Genomic DNA, 21,020 nt, shown 5'->3' on the forward strand with positions numbered 1-21,020 from the left:
CTCTCCTACAAATTCATCAAAAGAATAACTGAACGCAGAGCAAACTTCACAAAACAACTTCGGATCGCTAGCTGAGGTCATCAGGCGCCCAGAAAAGCAGCCCATTGTCTTCGAAAGGAGACTTTTATGATTTTTTAATTAGGGGGGAAAAAAAAATTTTTTTTTTCTTTTTTTTTTTTTTTCTTTTTCTTTCTTTTTTTTTCTTTTTTTTCTTTCCTTTTTCTCTTCTATTTTCTATTTTTCTTTTTCTCTTATTTCTTTTAAAGTCCTCTAGTACTCCTCTACTACTCCTTAATTTTCATTTTCAATACACTATAACCTTACAAAAAAAAAAAAGAAGAGAAGCCCTATTTTTAAACCGAAGATTATTCTCTCCCAATCTTGACTCTCTGTTTTCTACCTCAGAACACCTCTATTTCCTCCTTTCCCCTTCTCTTCCCAATCCAATTCTGTGAATCCTTGTAGGTGACTGGGCTACGGAGAACACTCTGGGAACAGACAGCTGCGTAGATCTGTCTCTCTCCTCTTGAGTCCCCCTTTTTCTCCTCCTGTTCATCTCTATCTCCCTCCTCCCTCTCCTCTTCTTCATGTAACTCTGTGAACCTCTCTGGGTGTCCCTAACGGGGGAGAATCTTTTAGCCATTAACCTAGAAGTTTTCTTATCAGGGCTGTATAGTTGGAGAAGTCCTGAGACTACAGGAAGAATAAAACTGAAATCCAGAGGCAGGAGACTTAAGCCCAAAACCTGAGAACACCAGAAAACTCCTGACTACATGGAACTTTAAGTAATAAGTGACCGTCCAAAAGCCTCCATACCTACACTGAAACCAACCACCACCCAAGAGCCAATAAGTTTTAGAGCAAGACATACCACACAAATTCTCCAGCAACGCAGGAACATAGCCCTGAACATCAACATACAGGCTGCCCAAGGACACACCTAACACATAGACCCATCTCAAAACTCATTACTGGGCACTCCATTGCTCTCCAAAGAGAAGAAATCAAGTTCCATGCACCAGAACACTGACGCAAGCTCCCCTAACCAGGAAATCTTGACAAGCCAATCGTCTAACCCCACCCACTGGGTTAATCCTCCACAATAAAAAGGAACCACAGACCTCCAGAATACAGAAAGCCCACTCCAGATACAGCAATCTAAACAAGATGAAAAGGCAAAGAAATACCCAACAGGTAAAGGAACATGAAAAATGCCCACCAAGTCAAACAAAAGAGGAGGAGATAGGGAATCTACCTGAAAAAGAATTTAGAATAATGATAATAAAAATGATCCAAAATCTTGAAAACAAAATGGAGTTACAGATAAATAGCCTGGAGACAAAGATTGAAAAGATTCAAGAACTGTTTAATAAAGACCTAGAAGAAATAAAAAAGAGTCAATTAAAAATGAATAATGCAATGAATGAGATCAAAAACACTTTGGAGGGAACCAAGAGTAGAATAACGGAGGCAGAAGATAGGATAAGTGAGGTAGAAGATAAAATGGTGGAAATAAATGAAGCAGAGAGGAAAAAAGAAAAAAGGATCAAAAGAAATGAGGACAACCTCAGGGACCTCTGGGACAATGTGAAACGCCCCAACATTCGAATCATAGGAGTTCCAGAAGAAGAAGACAAAAAGAAAGGCCATGAGAAAATACTCGAGGAGATAATAGCTGAAAACTTCCCTAAAATGGGGAAGGAAATAGCCACCCAAGTCCAAGAAACCCAGAGAGTCCCAAACAGGATAAACCCAAGGCGAAACACCCCAAGACACATATTAATCAAACTAACAAAGATCAAACACAAAGAACAAATATTAAAAGCAGCAAGGGAAAAACAACAAATAACACACAAAGGGATTCCCATAAGGATAACAGCTGATCTATCAATAGAAACCCTCCAGGCCAGAAGGGAATGGCAGGACGTACTGAAAGTAATGAAAGAGAATAACCTACAACCTAGATTACTGTATCCAGCAAGGATCTCATTCAGATATGAAGGAGAATTCAAAAGCTTTACAGATAAGCAAAAGCTGAGAGAATTCAGCACCACCAAACCAGCTCTTCAACAAATGCTAAAGGATATTCTCTAGACAGGAAATACAGAAAGGTTGTATAAACGTGAACCCAAAACAAAAAGTAAATGGCAACGGGACCACACCTATCAATAATTACCCTAAATGTAAATGGGTTGAATGCCCCAACCAAAAGACAAAGATTGGCTGAATGGATACAAAAACAAGACCCCTATATATGCTGTCTACAAGAGACCCACCTCAAAACAAGAGACACATACAGACTAAAAGTGAAGGGCTGGAAAAAAATATTTCATGCAAACGGAGACCAAAAGAAAGCAGGAGTCGCAATACTCATATCAGATAAAATAGACTTTCAAATAAAGGATGTGAAAAGAGACAAAGAAGGACACTACATAATGATCAAAGGATCAATCCAAAGAAGAAGATATAACAATTATAAATATATATGCACCCAACATAGGAGCACCGCAATATGTACGGCAAACGCTAACGAGTATGAAAGAGGAAATTAATAGTAACACAATAATAGTGGGAGACTTTAATACCCCACTCACAACTATGGATAGATCAACTAAACAGAAAATTAACAAGGAAACACAAACCTTAAATGACACAATGGACCAGCTAGACCTAATTGATATCTATAGGACATTTCACCCCAAAACAATCAACTTCACCTTTTTCTCAAGTGCACACGGAACATTTTCTCCAGAATAGATCACATCCTGGGCCATAAATCTGGTCTTGGAAAATTCAAAAAAATTGAAATCATTCCAGTCATCTTTTCTGACCACAGTGCAGTAAGATTAGATCTCAATTACAGGAAAAAAATTGTTAAAAATTCAAACATATGGAGGCTAAATAACACGCTTCTGAATAACCAACAAATCATAGAAGAAATCAAAAAAGAAATCAAAATATGTATAGAAATGAATGAAAATGAAAACACAACAACCCAAAACCTATGGGACACTGTAAAAGCAGTGCTAAGGGGAAGGTTCATAGCATTACAGGCTTACATCAAGAAACAAGAAAAAAGCCAAATAAATAACCTAACTCTACACCTAAAGCAATTAGAGAAGGAAGAAATGAAGAACCCCAGGGTTAGCAGAAGGAAAGAAATCTTAAAAATCAGGGCAGAAATAAATGCAAAAGAAACTAAAGAGACCATAGCAAAAATCAACAAAGCTAAAAGCTGGTTTTTTGAAAAAATAAACAAAATTGACAAACCATTAGCAAGACTCATTAAGAAACAAAGAGAGAAGAACCAAATTAACAAAATTAGAAATGAAAATGGAGAGATCACAACAGACAACACTGAAATACAAAGGATCATAAGAGACTACTACCAGCAGCTCTATGCCAATAAAATGGACAACTTGGATGAAATGGACAAATTCTTAGAAAAGTATAACTTTCCAAAACTGAACCAGGAAGAAATAGAAGATCTTAACAGACCCATCACAAGCAAGGAAATCGAAACTGTAATCAAAAATCTTCCAGCAAACAAAAGCCCAGGACCAGATGGCTTCACAGCTGAATTCTACCAAAAATTTAGAGAAGAGCTAACACCTATCTTACTCAAACTCTTCCAGAAAATTGCAGATGAAGGTAAGCTTCCAAACTCATTCTATGAGGCCACCATCACCCTAATTCCAAAACCAGACAAAGATGCCACAAAAAAAGAAAACTACAGACCAATATCACTGATGAACATAGATGCAAAAATCCTTAACAAAATTCTAGCAAACAGAATCCAACAACATATTAAAAAAATCATACACCACGACCAAGTGGGCTTTATCCCAGGAATGCAAGGATTCTTTAATATCCGCAAATCAATCAATGTAATACACCACATTAACAAATTGAAAGATAAAAACCATATGATTATCTCAATAGATGCAGAGAAAGCCTTTGACAAAATTCAACACTCATTTATGATTAAAACTCTCCAGAAAGCAGGAATAGAAGGAACATACCTCAACATAATAAAAGCTATATATGACAAACCCACAGCAAGCATCACCCTCAATGGTGAAAAATTGAAAGCATTTCCCCTGAAATCAGGAACAAGACAAGGGTGCCCACTCTCACCACTACTATTCAACATAGTGTTGGAAGTTTTGGCCACAGCAATCAGAGCAGAAAAAGAAGTAAAAGGAATCCAGATAGGAAAAGAAGAAGTGAAACTCTCGCTGTTTGCAGATGACATGATCCTCTATATAGAAAACCCTAAAGACTCTACCAGAAAATTACTAGAGCTAATCAATGAATATAGTAAATTGCAGGATATAAATTAACACACAGAAATCCCTTGCATTCCTATATACTAACATGAAAAACAGAAAGAGAAAATTAAGGAAACAATACCATTCACCATTGCAACAAAAAGAATAAAATACTTAGGAGTATATCTACCTAAAGAAACAAAAGACCTATACATAGAAAACTATAAAACACTGATGAAAGAAATCAAAGAGGACACAAACAGATGGAGAAACATACCGTGTTCATGGATTGGAAGAATCAATATTGTCAAAATGGCTATTCTACCCAAAGCAATCTATAGATTCAATGCAATCCCTATCAAGCTACCAACGGTATTTTTCACAGAACTAGACCAAAGAATTTCACAATTTGTATGGAAATACAAAAAACCTCGAATAGCCAAAGTAATCTTGAGAAGAAGAATGGAACTGGAGGAATCAACCTGCCTGACTTCAGACTCTACTACAAAGCCACAGTCATCAAGACAGTATGGTACTGGCACAAAGACAGAAATATAGATCAATGGAACAGATAGAAAGCCCAGAGATAAATCCACGGACCTATGGACACCTTATCTTTGACAAAGGAGGCAAGGATATACATGGAAAAAAGACAAACCTCTTTAACAAGTGGTGCTGGGAAAACTGGTCAACCACTTGTAAAAGAATGAAACTAGAACACTTTCTAACACCATACACAAAAATAAACTCAAAATGGATTAAAGATCTAAATGTTAAGACCAGAAACTATAAAACTCCTAGAGGAGAACATAGGCAAAACACTCTCCGACATAAATCACAGCAAGATCCTCTATGACCCACCTCCCAGAATATTGGAAATAAAAGCAAAAATAAACAAATGGGACCTAATGAAACTTAAAAGCTTTTGCACAACAAAGGAAACTATAAGTAAGGTGAAAAGACAGCCCTCAGATTGGGAGAAAATAATAGCAAATGAAGCAACAGACAAAGGATTAATCTCAAAAATATACAAGCAACTCTTGAAGCTCAATTCCAGAAAAATAAATGACCCAATCAAAAAATGGGCCAAAGAACTAAACAGACATTTCTCCAAAGAAGACATACAGATGGCTAACAAACACATGAAAAGATGCTCAACATCACTCATTATTAGAGAAATGCAAATCAAAACCACAATGAGGTACCATTACACGCCAGTCAGGATGGCTGCTATCCAAAAGTCTACAAGCAATAAATGCTGGAGAGGGTGTGGAGAAAACGGAACCCTCTTACACTGTTGGTGGGAATGCAAACTAGTACAGCCGCTATGGAAAACAGTGTGGAGATTTCTTAAAAAACTGGAAATAGAACTGCCATATGACCCAGCAATCCCACTTCTGGGCATACACACTGAGGAAACCAGATCTGAAAGAGACACGTGCACCCCAATGTTCATCGCAGCACTGTTTATAATAGCCAGGACATGGAAGCAACCTAGATGCCCATCAGCAGATGAATGGATAAGGAAGCTGTGGTACATATACACCATGGAATATTACTCAGCCGTTAAAAAAATTCATTTGAACCAGTCCTAATGAGATGGATGAAACTGGAGCCCATTATACAGAGTGAAGTAAGCCAGAAAGACAAAGAACATTACAGCATACTAACGCATATATATGGAATTTAGAAAGATGGTAATGATAACCCTATATGCAAAACAGAAAAAGAGACACAGATGTACAGAACAGACTTTTGGACTCTGTGGGAGAATGGCGAGGGTGGGATATTTCAAAAGAACAGCATGTATACTATCTATGGTGAAACAGATCACCAGCCCAGGTGGGATGCATGAGACAAGTGCTCCGGCCTGGTGCACTGGGAAGACCCAGAGGAATCGGGTGGAGAGGGAGGTGGGAGGGGGGATCGGGATTGGGAATACATGTAGATCCATGGCTGATTCATATCAATGTATGACAAAACCCACTGGAAAAAAAAAAAAGTCAGTGCCTTACTGGCAAGGAACTTCCTCATGTCAAGACAAAGCATTGATGAAATCAGTCAAGCAAAACAGAACTCATTGTCCAAGCTTTCTTGTATAACCAGAAGACTGACAAAATTGAATATTTCTCTTCAAGGCTCAGGGGTTAGCAGCTTTATAGGCAGGGGCATTCCTGATCATAAGTCCAACTGTATTTGCACAAACCAGAAAAGTTAGCCTATCCTTTCCTGATTTAAATCCTGGTCCTTCTCTTGTTTGCTAATAAATGTCCAATGCAGCATTCCCCCCACTCCAAGAGTAGGGCATTTTGTCTACACTAAAAACCTGTTCAGGCAGATATCCTTTCTCCTCAGTGATTCCTTAACGGCATCTGGAACTCACCTGCTGCCTCTTAGGGGGCAGAAGGCTGCTTGCTTCTCCTGTTATCTTGACATTTTTAAAGCCAAACCTCTTTCTAAAATTATCAAACCATAATTTGCTTGCAGAAAATTCTCCAGCCTTAGATCCTTCACCTTCCTTTTGCTTTATGCTGTTGTATAATGATTTTGCTTTCTTCCGAATCATATTGGAATCTTTAGGCATGACTTTCTTATAGCAATGCTGCAGTCATATGAAAGCTGCATTTTCAATACAAGATAAAAAGATAATTCAGAAAAAGTGCAAGGTTTTTACACCTGCTGGCATAGCTGTAGTAATGGTTTCACAAATTTCCTTTTCCTTCCTTTTTTTTTTTAAAACAGTTGTCCTTATGGCAGATTCATTACCTTAAAATAGTGGGAAACTGCAGCTGCAGACTTTAATCTACAGTACATATCAAGCAACTCAACTTCCTGCAATGCCACAACTTTTCTCTTGCTTCTTGGGAGCACTTCCAGCATCACCAGTGGCACTTTGTATAGGTTCCATGGTGCTATTCAAGGTTTATGGCACTGAACTAAACACAATGAAAAATATGCAAGAACTGCAAGAGATCACTTTTTCTTGCAATATACAATATATTGGAGAGACAAACTGGTGATGAGGAGATGATTAGTGTCACATGGTGTTTGAAGCTGATACTAGCAACAGTTGAACTCACTGAAATTATTATTGTAGGTACTACAGTTATTTTTTGCAGTTGTGATTAAATACTGCCTCTTATTGTTTGTTAATACTTCCGTTGACTGAAAATAGCACCATGTCTGGTCTGTTAAGTGTTTGTGTGAGTTTTGATAAATTTTAACTTTTTATAATAGATTTGTGTAGATTTTATCATAGTAATTGTAAAACAGGCTAGTACCTACATATATTTTATGCATTCATAATATGCGTCTCTTAATTTTTTCAATATTTCTAGGCTATGTGGTTTCCCTATGAGTTTTTTCCAAATTGTTGCAAATCTCCAAAAAAGTTTCCAACATATTTATTTTTTTTTAAATTGCCTAAAGGGATGTAGTTCAAACCTCTCTTGTTCAAGTGTCTACTCTTATTGCAAGCTGTTGGTCTGAAATTTGAGAGACCAAATGTGGGACAGTATAGTTCTTTACTGAAATAAAGAAACATTAATATACCTACATTTTTATACTAGTAGACAGCAATTTATACATAAATGAAAATCCATTGCAACTGCCAAATATAAATTAGTTGCCCTGAAAACTTTAAATGCTTAAGCTAACATTTAGAAGTTTTTTAAAAAAATAAACATGAACTCTAAACTCAACATCTTGAAAAATTTTTTTATTTAGTTCATAAAGTTGAAAATTTAATTATATTTAAAAATATCAAAAAAGATTATAGATGTGCACATATTCTTAATCTAATGCTTATATTCATTTATATTTTTGGTTCACTTTAATATCTGCAATGTTCAAAAATATTCATAATATATTTGCCAATTATTATGTCTCAAGAAGTTTGACAAATTTCACTTTACTGAATTTAAGTCAGAGATCAAACTAGAAGCAGATCAATGGTTTAATTACTATCTTTCATAGTTCCCCTTCCTTCCTTCCTTCCTTCTTTTCTTCTTCATTCATTTATTGTGAGAACACTTAAGCTCCACACCCTTAGTAAATTTCAGTTATACAATTCAGTGTTAACAACTATCGTCACCATGTAATACCACATTTACCATATAAACTTTTGAGAAATGAGAACTGCCACAAAACCCTTTTTCAGGAAAGTTTTAGGGCCATGAGGATGATGAAAAGTCAATATCAAGATGAATCTACACATGTTTTAATGTCATTTACCAAAAAACATGTTTCAATGTCATTTAAAAAAAATACTGAAATAAAGTTGCCTTATGATGCTGTGTTAGTGTCTACTGCACAGCACAGTGAATCAGTTATACATATGCATGGTAGCTCAGACGGTAAACAATCTGCCTGTAAATGCAGGAGATGCAGGTCTGATACCTGGGTTGAGAAGACATCCTGGAGGAGGAAATGGTAACCCACTCCAGAATTCTTGCCTGTAAAATCCCGTGGACAGAGGAGCCTGGCAGGTTACAGTCTGTAAGGTCGCAAATAGTCAGACATAACTTAGCAATTGAGCATGCATACATGCCTAGAGTACTGGAAATAAAAACTAAACAAATGTGACCTAATTAATCTTAAAAAAAGTTGAATAGCAAAGAAAATTGGGAATAAAGCAAAAAGACAACCTGATTACTTGGGGAAAAAAAATTTGTAGATGAAGCAACCTTCAGACAACCCAATGGAAAAAAACAAGCAACCCATTGAAAACGGAGTGGAAGACCTAGACATTTCTCCAAAGTCATACAGATGGCCAACAAACACATGAAAAGCTCCTCAAAATCACTAAGTATTAGAAAAATGCAAATCAAAACAACAATGAGGTATTGATCACCTCTCATCAGTCAGAATAGACATCAACAAATTTACAAACAATAAATGCTGGAGAGGGTGCAGAGAAAAGGAAACCCTCCTACACTCTTGGTGGGAACATTACTTGGCATAGCCACTATGAGAACAATTTGGAAGTTCCTTAAAAATACTAAAAAGAGAGCTACTATATGAGCCAGCAATCCCACTCCCAGCATATATCCAGAGAAAACCATAGTTTAGGAACACAGATCCACTCCATGTTCATTGCAACACTATTTACAACAGTGAGGACATGGAAGCAACTTAAATGTCCATCCACAGAGGAAGGGATAAAGAAGGTGTGATACAAGAAAGGGATAAAGAAGATATGATACATAAATGTTACTAACTAGCTTTTATCTTCCATTAATTTTCCTATATATTTACCTTTCCACAATTTGCCATACCTATAAACTCAAATTACTTTTCCTTTGTCTTCTCCCTCTGTGGATAGAGGAAAAGATTGTTTCCTCCCTACATTAGCCATCCTCATCATAACATAGATTTATTCTTAAGTTGAATCATATTCAGAAAAAGCTATTTCATAAGAGCTCATTGCAAAATATCAAAACTCATGTAAGATAAATCACAATCAATTGGAATTTCCTATTAAATTTACTTAATGGTGTTATTTATTACATTTTCTCTCCATATTTTTTGTCATAGTTCAAACCAGTTTTTACTAACATACACCTTTTAGAAACGACTTTATTATGAAGGCATTTATAATTTATTTCTTTATTATGAAGGCATTTATAATTTCCTTATAAGGAAATTTCAGGCTGCTTTTATGTTTTTTACTCCTAAATCTTGATAGTGTATTCAGTTAGTTTCAGTTCAGGATTTTCTAAGTAAATTTATATTATGTTTTCCTATAGCCTTGACAGTTTCTTAGTCATATACCCAATAAAGACTGTTATCTGATATATTTCAGCATTAACTCAATCAAGCAAATGACAGAAGCAACAGGAGAAAGTATACTCACTACAAACACTTAGAATAATGTTCACCTGAGTCAAATAATTGGCTCTTTGGCATCAGAATTATCTTGTTAAGTTAAAACTTGCTTATTAAATTAATCAATCATTCACTCATTTCAGTTCAGTTCAGTTGTTCAGTCACATCTGACTCTGAGACCCCCAAGGACTACAGCATTCCAGGCCTCCGTGTCCATCAGCAACTCTCAAGAGCTTACTCAAACTCATGTCCATTGAGTCAGTGATGCCATCCAACCATCTCATCTTCTGTCATCTCCTTCTCCTCTCATCTCCAATCTTTCCCAGCATGAGGGTTTTTTCCAACGAGTCAGTTCTTCACATCAGGTGGCCAAAGTATTGGAGTTTCAGCTTCAGCATCAGTCCTTCCAATGAACACCCAGGACTGATCTCCTTTAGGATGGACTGGCTGGATCTCCTTGCAGTCCAAGGGACTCTCAAGAGTCTTCTGCAACACCACAGTCCAAAAGCATCAATTCTTCAGATCTCAGCCAAATTCAGACTTAAATTGAAGAAAGTAGGGAAAACCACTAGACCTTTCAGGTATGACCTAAATCAAATCCCTTATGATTATACAGTGGAAGTGACAAACAGATTCAAGGGATTAGATCTGATAGAGTGCCTGAAGAACTATGGATGGAGGTTTGTGACATTGTATAAGAGGCAGTGATCAAAACCATCCCCAAGAAAAAGAAATGCAAAAAAGACAAAATGGTTGTCAGAGGAGGCCTTACAAATAACTGAGAAAAGAAGAGAAGCTAAAGGCAAGGAGAAAAGGAAAGATATACCCATTTGAATGCAGAGTTCACTCATTTAATGTTATTCATTAATTTTTATTAATATAAAATATTCCAAAAGTATAATTTCTAAACTCAAAACCACATTCCATTAGCCAAGAACCCCAAACTAAGAATCTTTGTATAATAATTGAGAGGAGTCACCTGACTCTTAAAAATATAACACATAGAGCTCAGCTTGGTTTACTGTGAGGAGTCATTACTTTCATCTTAACAGAGGCTAGCAACAGCACAGTAAAATTTAGAAAACTAGTTGAAAATAAATGCATATTACTCGACCTTTTTTGAGTCATCTTCTTTCACTTTCATGGTGAAGTTTCATCTATGAGAAGAATGATGCCCATGGTTTCAGCACACAGGTCTCTTTCTGGACTGTGAATTCCAGAGTCTGAATTCAGATTAGTGTTTGTTGTGTCAGACCCTTTGTGACCCCATGGATTGTAACCCACCAGGCTCTTCTGTCATGGAATTCTCCAGGCAAGAATATTGGAGTGGGTTGCCATTCCCTTCTCCAGGGGATCTTCCTGACCCAGGGATCGAACCCATCTCCTATATTGCAGGCAGATTTTTTACTGTCTGAGCCATCAGGGAAGCCCAGATTGCCTGGTTTCAAATCCCAGTTCTTCCATGATGGTTCTGGGTACCAGCCAGTTAAAGCTTCTTTTGACTTTTTGACTTGAGCAAGTTAAAAACTTCTCTGGGGCTCAGTTTTCTCATTGTGATTTAGAATGTTGAAATGAGTTCACACAGAGAACATTCTTAGAACTGTGCCAAGTCCACAGACAATTCTCAGTGAATATTAGCTATTACTACTGTCATGTATAGAATGCCAGCAAATATAGTAGAAACACAAGGGTACTTTTTATAAAGGTAAAGTATGGATTGAGAAGGGCCCAAAAGAAACCTGCATTAAGGAAGCAAGCCCAAGGTATACATAGAACCCAGTGTTCTGCTTACCTGTACTCCGACAGGAAAACTTGGTTTTGTGGTCACACAATCGTAAGGTACCATTGCATCCTTTTTCATCACTACCATCTTCACAGTCTTTTTCCCCATCACAGTGCCACACATCAGGGATGCAATTTCCATCAGGATGACACTGAAATTCATTCGCATTACAACCAGCAGGAGAATGAATCTCTTAAATATGAAATGAGGGAGAGACATTGGGGGGAGGGGGAGAGAGACAAGAGAGAAATTATGATTTTACTTGATAATTTTTTTTCAATTTTTTTTTCTTTCTTCAGGCATTATAATGATGCTAAAGAGAATATATTTTTAGTTTAGTTGTCTAATTGCTGCAACGCTCTTTAGTATTTCCAAATTTGTTTTAGAAACTTTAATAATTAGAGAAAATGTTTCTTGCCCATGGAATACCTGAAAGTGTCATGAACATTAGGAAAAAGCGAAAGAGCTATACTATAATGTGGATAGTCTGTTATAATTTTAATTAGTATCTTAACAATGGGATTTTTGAAGGGATTTTCTTTATAGCACATAAAAAAGATTTCACATTCTACTCTAAATGTTTAGACTTCCCTTCATCTTTGACATTTCTTTAGATTATTTATTTCATTCTGGTTACAGGTAAATAACTAAAAGAATAAGAACAGCATTTTAATAAAATCTTTGAAGAATAATATCCAAAATTTAGAAAACCAAAACCACAAGAAAATTTAAAAAAAAAAAAAATCAGGACATAAGATTTCAGTTTAGAAATAAGAACAGACACAAAAGAATTTAATGAGGCACTCTGCACTCAAATTCAATTTGTCAATTAATAATTCATACAATGCCTAGAAAACACTATTACTCAAAAACTGATGACTAAAATTATAGGCTATATTTTGTAGGTAAGCATCAACAAGAATAAGAAAAGATAAATGTTAGGTGTATTTAGCCTGTCAGGCTACTCTGTCCACGGAATTCTACAGGTAAGAATCCTAGACTGGGTAGCCATTTCCTTCTCCAAGGAACCTTCCATATGCAGGTACCAAACCTGGGTCTCCCACATTGCGGGAAGATTCCCTACCATCTGAGTCACTAGGGAAGTCCAATATATATGTTTTAACAGAATAATAATGGAAAATATGACTGTAATCAGCATATTATGCATTAATATCTAATATTATGAGATATAATAAACAGAATCTTCCAATACTATTGTAAAAGAAAAATTTTAGTAAATATTATCCTAGTTTGGAATAACTGTATATCCACAAGGAAAAGAACTGAACTTTGATCTTAACACCATATACCAATATTAATTCACTATAGATCACAGACCTAAATGTAAGAGCAAAACACATATATTGTATAAAATAAAGCAGAGGAGAAGAACCTTTGTGACCTTGGGACAACACACAAAAAGCATGAACCACAAATTTAAAAAGTGATAAATAGACTTCAGAAAATTAAAATCTTTTGCTTGTTGAAATAATTAAGAAAATGAAAAGGCAATATACAGCTTAGGAAAAAAAAATTGCAAAGCATATACCTGACAAGGACTTCTGTCCACATCTAATTAAGAACTTTTACAACTCAATAAGGAAATAATTCAATTTTAAGGAACAGAATAAAGATCTACATAGAGTGTTAACAAATAATGGCCAATTTGATTGATCAATAGGGAAACACAAATTAAAACCACAGTAAGATGCTTCTATACACATATTAGAATTTCTTAAAAAGGCTGAAATGTGAATTGTTTGTAAAGATATGGTACAAGTGGGACTCTCATACATTGCTAGTGGAAGTGCAAACTAGTGCTCTCCTGGAAAACAGTTTGTCCGTGTTTTAAAAATGTAAATGTACACCTACTATACAACCCAGGAATTCCACTCTTATGGGTTTTCTTAAGTGAAATGAAAATATATGTCTACACAAAGATTTGTACACAAATGTTCATAGCAGCATTCTTCAAAATAACAATAGAAAGAACTCAAATATCTATCAGCTGGTCCATGTATAAACAAAACATGGCGTATGTATTAAACCAAAGATTTTAATGTACCAAATTCATTGTGTCTTTCATGTAGCTATGGCCACTCTGGTAGCTCAGTGGTAAAGAATCCGTCAGCCAATGCAGGAGACACAGGGTTCAATTCCTGGGTTAGGAAGATCCCCCAGAGAAGGAAATGGCAACCCACTCCAGAATTCTTGCCTGGGAAATATAGCCAGCTATTAATTTATATTTATAACAACAATTATCCTGCATCATTATAAATTTAAGCAAGTGCAGGTGAGTTGCCGCTTACCTAATGAGCTGATTTGGTAGGAATTATAAAAATACAAATAAACAGAAACTTCAAATAACTAGATTTGGGAGATCAAAAGGGAGATGTCGCACACCTTGCAGCTACAGGAGAGCCTAATAGGAAGAAGACTCGTCTTTCCTAGGGAGAACTCAGCCAAGGAAAAGCCATGGACCCGTTGTTTACTCCGTTGTTTACTTCAGCCCTCCCAACTTCCTTTTCTCTCTATAAAAGCATCTCTATTCCTTGCAACAAGGGAACCTGCAAGTGGCTTACCATGGCTGCGGAATCCAAATTGCAATTTGTTACTGATCCCAAATAAACATCTTTGCCGGAGAAATATCTCACACTCAATTTGTTTTAGGTCAACATTTTGGTGGCCCTTGCAAGGACCAGAGGAGACGCCTGATGACTCCAGGACCGGTGAACATACAGGTGTAGTACCCACAATGGGGCCTTTTTGTTGCTCACTGCTTTTCCTGCTGACCCTGGAGTTTAACGGCAAGTGTTTCTCTTGGATCCAAACTCACACTCGTTTCTCATGAGAAGCTTGCCAGGCTTTATTCAGAACCTGCTCAAAGTTTTCATCTTTCTGGTTAAGGCTTTGTTTTGTATGTGTTTTGTATGTGGGTCTGATTTCAATATCAGACTGTGGCGCTGAAACTGGCCTATTCCCTTCAGAACAGGGGCTGCTTCTTCTGAAGCTGGCTAACCTTCGGCCCATTCCTTTGAAAACAGGGGTTCTCTGCAACGTGCCAGGATTCTCAGCCTTTGGCCTATTCTTTTGAAAAGACTATTCTCTGGAAACTGTCTGAAAAAGCCTTTAGCCTGGATCCTTTAAGCTGTTTCCTTTGAACTGGCTGGGATTGTCTTGCAAGCTGTCTGAATTGAAGCATTTGTGCTGCAAGCTGTTAAAGCTGTTTGAAACAGGTTCTTTACTCTAGAGGAAAAACCTCAAGGAAATAGAATCAACCCACTTATCTAAGTATTTTAAGCCCTGCCTCCCCTAATTCTTACAGGGATTCAGGCCAATTTGAAGTTTAAAACCCATGGTCCTTCCTCATGTGATGTGAAAGTCACACAGTCATGTCCGACTCTTTGCAACCCCTTGGACTGTAGCCTGCCAGGCTCCTCTGTCCATGAAAACCTCCAAGCAAAAATACTGGAATGAGTAGCTTAACCCTTCTCCAGAGGATCTTCCTGACCCAGGAATCAAACCATGGTCTCTTGCATTGCAGGCAGATTCTCTACCAGCTGAGCTACCAGGGTTCCTCAGAGGCATTTCTAAATAAATGGACCAACCTGACCTAAGGCACGTTAAAATATGAATGACCATTATGGGTAACTCCTGAAATCACAAATTTTAATTTCCTTAAAACCCAAATGGGCTACAATAGCTTAAATTTTTCTAAAATTGAGTGGAATTCTTATTTCAATTGGCGTTTTGAGGCTTCCCATTATCAGAAGTCTAAAATCGCCTGTCTGCAAAATAAGATTTTAAAATATACCCAGGAAAACAAATGATTAAAGCAAGATAAAGCAACTCTCAAAGCCCCAAGGCCCTTCTTCCTCGGCTTGTCTCAGGCTCGACCTTTGGTGCTATCTTCCTCCTTCCTTTCTATGCCTCCACTATACTTTCAATCCCCCTATACACATTCTCCGGACAAATTTCCCTTTATCTCTGAAACTCTCCCCATTCTCTTTTCTTCTGAACTTGTCAGAACATGCTTCTTTCAAATAAGCCTTTTGAGGATCCAGAGGCTAAATCTTTAATATCTTATATTCCCTGGACTAAAGCTGAGCTGTGAGGCATAGTCAAAGACTTTCCCAAAGTAAACAAACATCCTCACACTTTTGCTGAGGAATTTAATATAGCCATTCAAACTTACAAACCTGGTTTCTCTAACTTATGTCAGATAGTTCATCTGCTCATCAGTGAAGGCCAGGCCCAGCATTGGGTGAAAACTGCTGATTGAGAAAATCTTAAAACATGCTCAGGATTACAAATAGAACAATCTGCTATCTTATTATGTGATCCGGTTCAGAAACTTGCTAAGCAACTTCACCAAGTAATGCCTATGGCTTTTCCAAAGCCTGTGGATTGGAACAAAATTCAGGCTTGCACACAGATTCTGATCAACCTGTTCATAAAAAGCACAACTGACTTCAGGCTGTTTTTAAAGAAAATTCTGATCTTCCTTCAAATGTTGATTAACTTCAATAGCTTTTACTATATATTAATTATGGATTGAAATGAGATCTCTTCCTTCTAGTAAGAAGTATCACAATTGTCAACTACAAATTTGTGCTTGCCAAGGAAATTGCCCATCAGCCTCTATGAAATCGGAACCCTGTGCTACCGCAGCTGTTGACCTGTTGCAGCCCTAAAGGGAGTTCAGGGTGGAGAGTGAGGAATTCACAGCTTCAGGGAAACTGGTGGAACAGGTTTTATAGAAATAGGTATTTTCAGTTAAACTGATTTCACGATCCCAATCCTTGCTTATTCTCATATCTAGAAAAGACCTTCCGGTAACATCAGCTCCTCATGACTCAGTTCAGTTCAGTTCAGTTCAGTCGCTCAATAGTGTCTGACTCTTTGAAGCCCCATGAATCGCAGCACGCCGGGCCTCCCTGTCCATCACCAACTCCCGGAGTTGACTCAAACTCATGTCCATCCAGTAGGTGATGTCATCCAACCATCTCATCTTCTGTTGTCCCCTTCTCCTGCCCCCAATCCCTCCCAGCATCAGGGTCTTTTCCAATGAGTCAACTCTTCACATGAGGTGGCCAAAGTACTGGAGTTTCAGCTTCAGCATCAGTCCTTCTAATGAACACCCAAGACTGATCTCCTTTAGGATGGACTGGTTGGATCTCCTTGCAGTCCAAGGGACTCAAGAATCTTCTCCATCACCACAGTTCAAAAGCATCTATTTTTTGGCGCTCAGCTTTCTTCACAGTCCAACTCTCACATCCATACATGACCACTGGAAAAACCATAGCCTTGACTAGACGGACCTTTGTTGGCAAAGTAATGTCTCTGCTTTTTAATATGCTGTCTAGGTTGGTCATAACTTTCTTTTCAAGGAGTAAGCGTGTTTTAATTTCATGGCTGTAATCACCATCTGCAGTGATTTTGGAGCCCCAAAAATAAAGTCTGACACTGTTTCCACTGTTTTCCCATCTATTTCCCATGAAGTGATGGGGCCAGATACCATGATCTTAGTTTTCTGAATGTTGGGCTTTAAGCCAACTTTTTCACTCTCCTCTTTCACTTTCATCAAGAGGCTCTTTAGTTATTCTTCACTTTCTGCCATAAGGGTGGTGTCATCTGCATATCTGAGGTTATTGCTATTTCTCCCAGCAATCTTGTTTCCAGCTTGTGCTTCATCCAGCCCAGCATTCCCCATGATGTACTCTGCATATAAGTTAAATAAGCAGGGTGACAATATACAGCCTTGACGTACTCCTTTTCCTACTACTCCTTGGAACCAGTCTGTTGTCCATGTCCAGTTCCAGCTGTTGCTTCCTGACCTGCATATAGGTTTCTCAAGAGCAGGTCAGGTAGTCTGGTATTCCCATCTATTTCAGAGTTTTCCATGGTTTATTGTGATCCACAGAGTCAAAGGCTTTGGCATAGTCAATAAAGCAGCAATAAATGTTTTTTCTGGAACTCTCTTGCTTTTTTGATGTTCCAGCAGAAGTTGGCATTTGAGCTCTGGATCCTCTGCCTTTTCTAAAATCAGGTTGAACATCTGGAAGTTAACAGTTCACGTTTTGCTGAAGCCTTGCTTGGAGAATTTTGAGCATTACTTTTCTAGCATGTGAGATGAGTGTGACTGTGCGGTAGTTTGAGCTTTCTTTGGCATAACCTTTCTTTGGGGTTGGAATGAAAACTGATCTTTACCAGTCTTGTGGCCACTGCTGAGTTTTCCAAATTTGCTGGCATATTGAGTGCAGCACTTTCACAGCATTCCAGGATGTCACACTCTACGTAAGTGATCACACCATTGTGATTATCTGGGTCATGAAGATCTTTTTTGTATAGTTCTGTGTATTTTTTCCACCTCTTCTTAATATATTCTGCTTCTGTTAAGTTCCCACCATTTCTGTCCTTTTTTGAGCCCATCTTTGCATGATATGTTCCCTTGGTATCTCTAATTTTCTTGAAGAGATCTCTAGACTTTCTCATTCTGTTGTTTTCCTTCATTTCTTTGCATTGATAGCTGAGGAAGGCTTTCTTATCTCTCCTTGCTATTCTTTGGAACTCTGCATTCAAATGGGAATATCTTTCCTTTTCTCCTTTGCTTTTCACTTCTCTTCTTTTCATAGCTATTTGTAAGGCCTCCTCAGACAGCTGTTTTGCTTTTTTGCATTTCTTTTCCATGGGGATGGTCTTGATCCCTGTCTCCTGTACAATGTCACAAACCTCCATCCATAGTTCATCAGGCACTCTGTCTATCAGATCTAGTCCCTTAAATCTATTTCTCACTTCCACTGTATATTCATAAGGGATTTGATTTAGGTCATACCTGAATGGTCTAGTGGTTTTCCCTATTTTCTTCAATTTAAGTCTGAATTTGGCAATAAGGAGTTCTGATCTGAGCCACAGTCAGTTCCCAGTCTTATTTTTGCTGACTGTATAGAGCTTCTTCATCTTTGGCTGCAAAGAATATGATCAATCTGATTTCAGTGTTGACCTTCTTGTAGAGTCTTCTCTTGTGCTGTTGGAAGAGGGTGTTTGCTGTGACCAGTGTGTTCTCTTTGCAAAATTCTATTAGTCTTCACCCTGCTTCATTCTGTACTCCAAGGCTAAATTTGCCTGTTACTTCTGGTGTTTCTTGATTTCCTACTTTTGCATCCCAGTCCCCTATAATGAAAAGGACATCTTTTTTGGGTGCAAGTTCTAAAAGGTCTTGTAGGTCTTCATAGAACCATTCAACTTCAGCTTCTTCAGCATTACTGGTTGGAGCATAGGCTTGGATTACCATGATATTGAATGGTTTGCCTTGGAAACGAACAGAGATCATTCTGTCATTTTTGAGATTGCATCCAAGTAGTGCATTTCGGACTCTCTTGTTGACCATGATGGCTACTCCATTTCTTCTAAGGGATTCCTGCCCACAGTAGTAGATATAATGGCCATCTGAGTTAAAATCACCCATTCTAGTCCATTTTAGTTCACTGATTCCTAGAATGTCGACGTTCACTCTTGCCATCTCTTGTTTGACACTTCCCATTTGCCTTGATACATGGACCTAGAATTCCAGGTTCCTATGAATATTGCTCTTTACAGCCTTGGACCTTGCTTCTATTACCAATCACATCCACAAATGAGTATTGTTTTTGCTTTGGTTCCATACCTTCATTCTTTCCTCATGACTAGCAGAAAATATTTATTAAAATATGTGCTTGAATGCATTGAATGCCCCCTTCACCAAAATATTATATATTGACCTCCCCCAATGCCTCTTTGGAGTAGTCTCTCAGAGCTGAAATCCTGTCTTCCAGGCTGCAGTCCTCATTTTGTCCCAAACAAAACTTAATTTGCAACTCTCACATTGTGCATCTTTTTTAGTTGATGGGATGAAATGGGAAACTATGTTCACTTCAGATTTATTCAATCTGACAAAATGGCTTCCTTTTACTCTATATGAATCTCCTCAAAGGAAGACCATAAAAATTGTTATAATTGTCAATTCCAACAAATGAAATTTCCTAGACAAAACCAAAGTCCTTTTAGTTTTTTGTTATTATTGCACAGAACCAGGACATTAGAAAATAGATTGTTACAAATGTAAGCGCTGAAGATACCTTAAACCCCTTAACCAGCTTTCCAACATACAACAGTTCTCAGTGGTGGGTCTCTCTGGAACTAGAGGGCTTCTTCCCAATCCTCCCTCTTTATTACCTTGGAGAAACATTTTTCCAATGAGAGGAAATCTATCTTCCAGTCCTATTTGATACCATACTCTCAGATCTCAAACTCACCACCATAAAACAGCTCTGCTCTGGAGTAATAAAATATCTCAAATAGTGAGAATCTCTAATGAACCTCAAGAAGTTCTGAACATATTCTCTTGTGTTTAGCCCTTTAAGAGATACACACCCTTTTCTTCTTAGTTCCTCTTGTTGTTTTGTGGTCTCTACGTCATGTCCACCTCTTTGTGACCCCATTTAATATAGCCTGCCAGGCTCCCCTGTCCATAAGATTTCCCAGGCAAGAAATACTGGAGCGGGTTGCCATTTCCTTCTCCAGTTGATCTTCCCAACAGGCATCAAACTCATGTTTCCTGCCTTGGCAGGTGGATTCTTTACCACTGAGCCACCTATTCATTTATTTGGCTGTAAGTAAGCAAGCCCCTATCCATTTATCAGGCTGAAACTTCTCATACAAGTATGCCAGAATTTCTTACTTCCAAAAGGGGAAAATAATTCCAGAAATTGACAGTGTCATCAAAGAACCAACCAAGTAAATTAAGTGATTCTTTTACATCTTTTATTTGTTCTGTCTCTGATGGTACCAGACCTGATTCTGGAAATATTGATCATTTGTCCCTATTGAATCAGCTACCACTTTCTTTAAGGGCAAAACCTCCAACTGATGTTTACAAAATTCATAGAGTATCCCATCAAAATTTAAAACAGAATCCTCAAAACTTCTTCCCAGAATTAATCAATACCTTATAGGTAAACCTTCAAGGCATAAAGCCAATAATGGAAGAATACAGGCTCAAGGCCTCATTATCACTGCTCTAGCCCCTGTAACATTCCATTTTACCAGTGAGAAAAACAAAGTTCCAAAGGTGGAGTAGTAAACAACACTGTTATCCTTCA

At 37.6% G+C, this 21,020-nt stretch overlaps 1 protein-coding gene across 1 annotated transcript in view; it reads right to left on the reverse strand.

The window, feature by feature from the left end:
- Positions 1 to 21,020, reverse strand: part of LRP1B (LDL receptor related protein 1B) — a 2,049,143-nt gene that overhangs the window by 757,545 nt on the left and 1,270,578 nt on the right. The window contains exon 21 of the mRNA XM_043488135.1: positions 11,890 to 12,072. Coding sequence (XP_043344070.1) covers positions 11,890 to 12,072 — 183 coding nt within the window. The remainder of the gene's footprint in view (positions 1 to 11,889; positions 12,073 to 21,020) is intronic.

This window comes from Cervus canadensis, chromosome 15, assembly GCF_019320065.1.
Source record: "Cervus canadensis isolate Bull #8, Minnesota chromosome 15, ASM1932006v1, whole genome shotgun sequence".
NCBI lineage: Eukaryota > Metazoa > Chordata > Mammalia > Artiodactyla > Cervidae > Cervus > Cervus canadensis.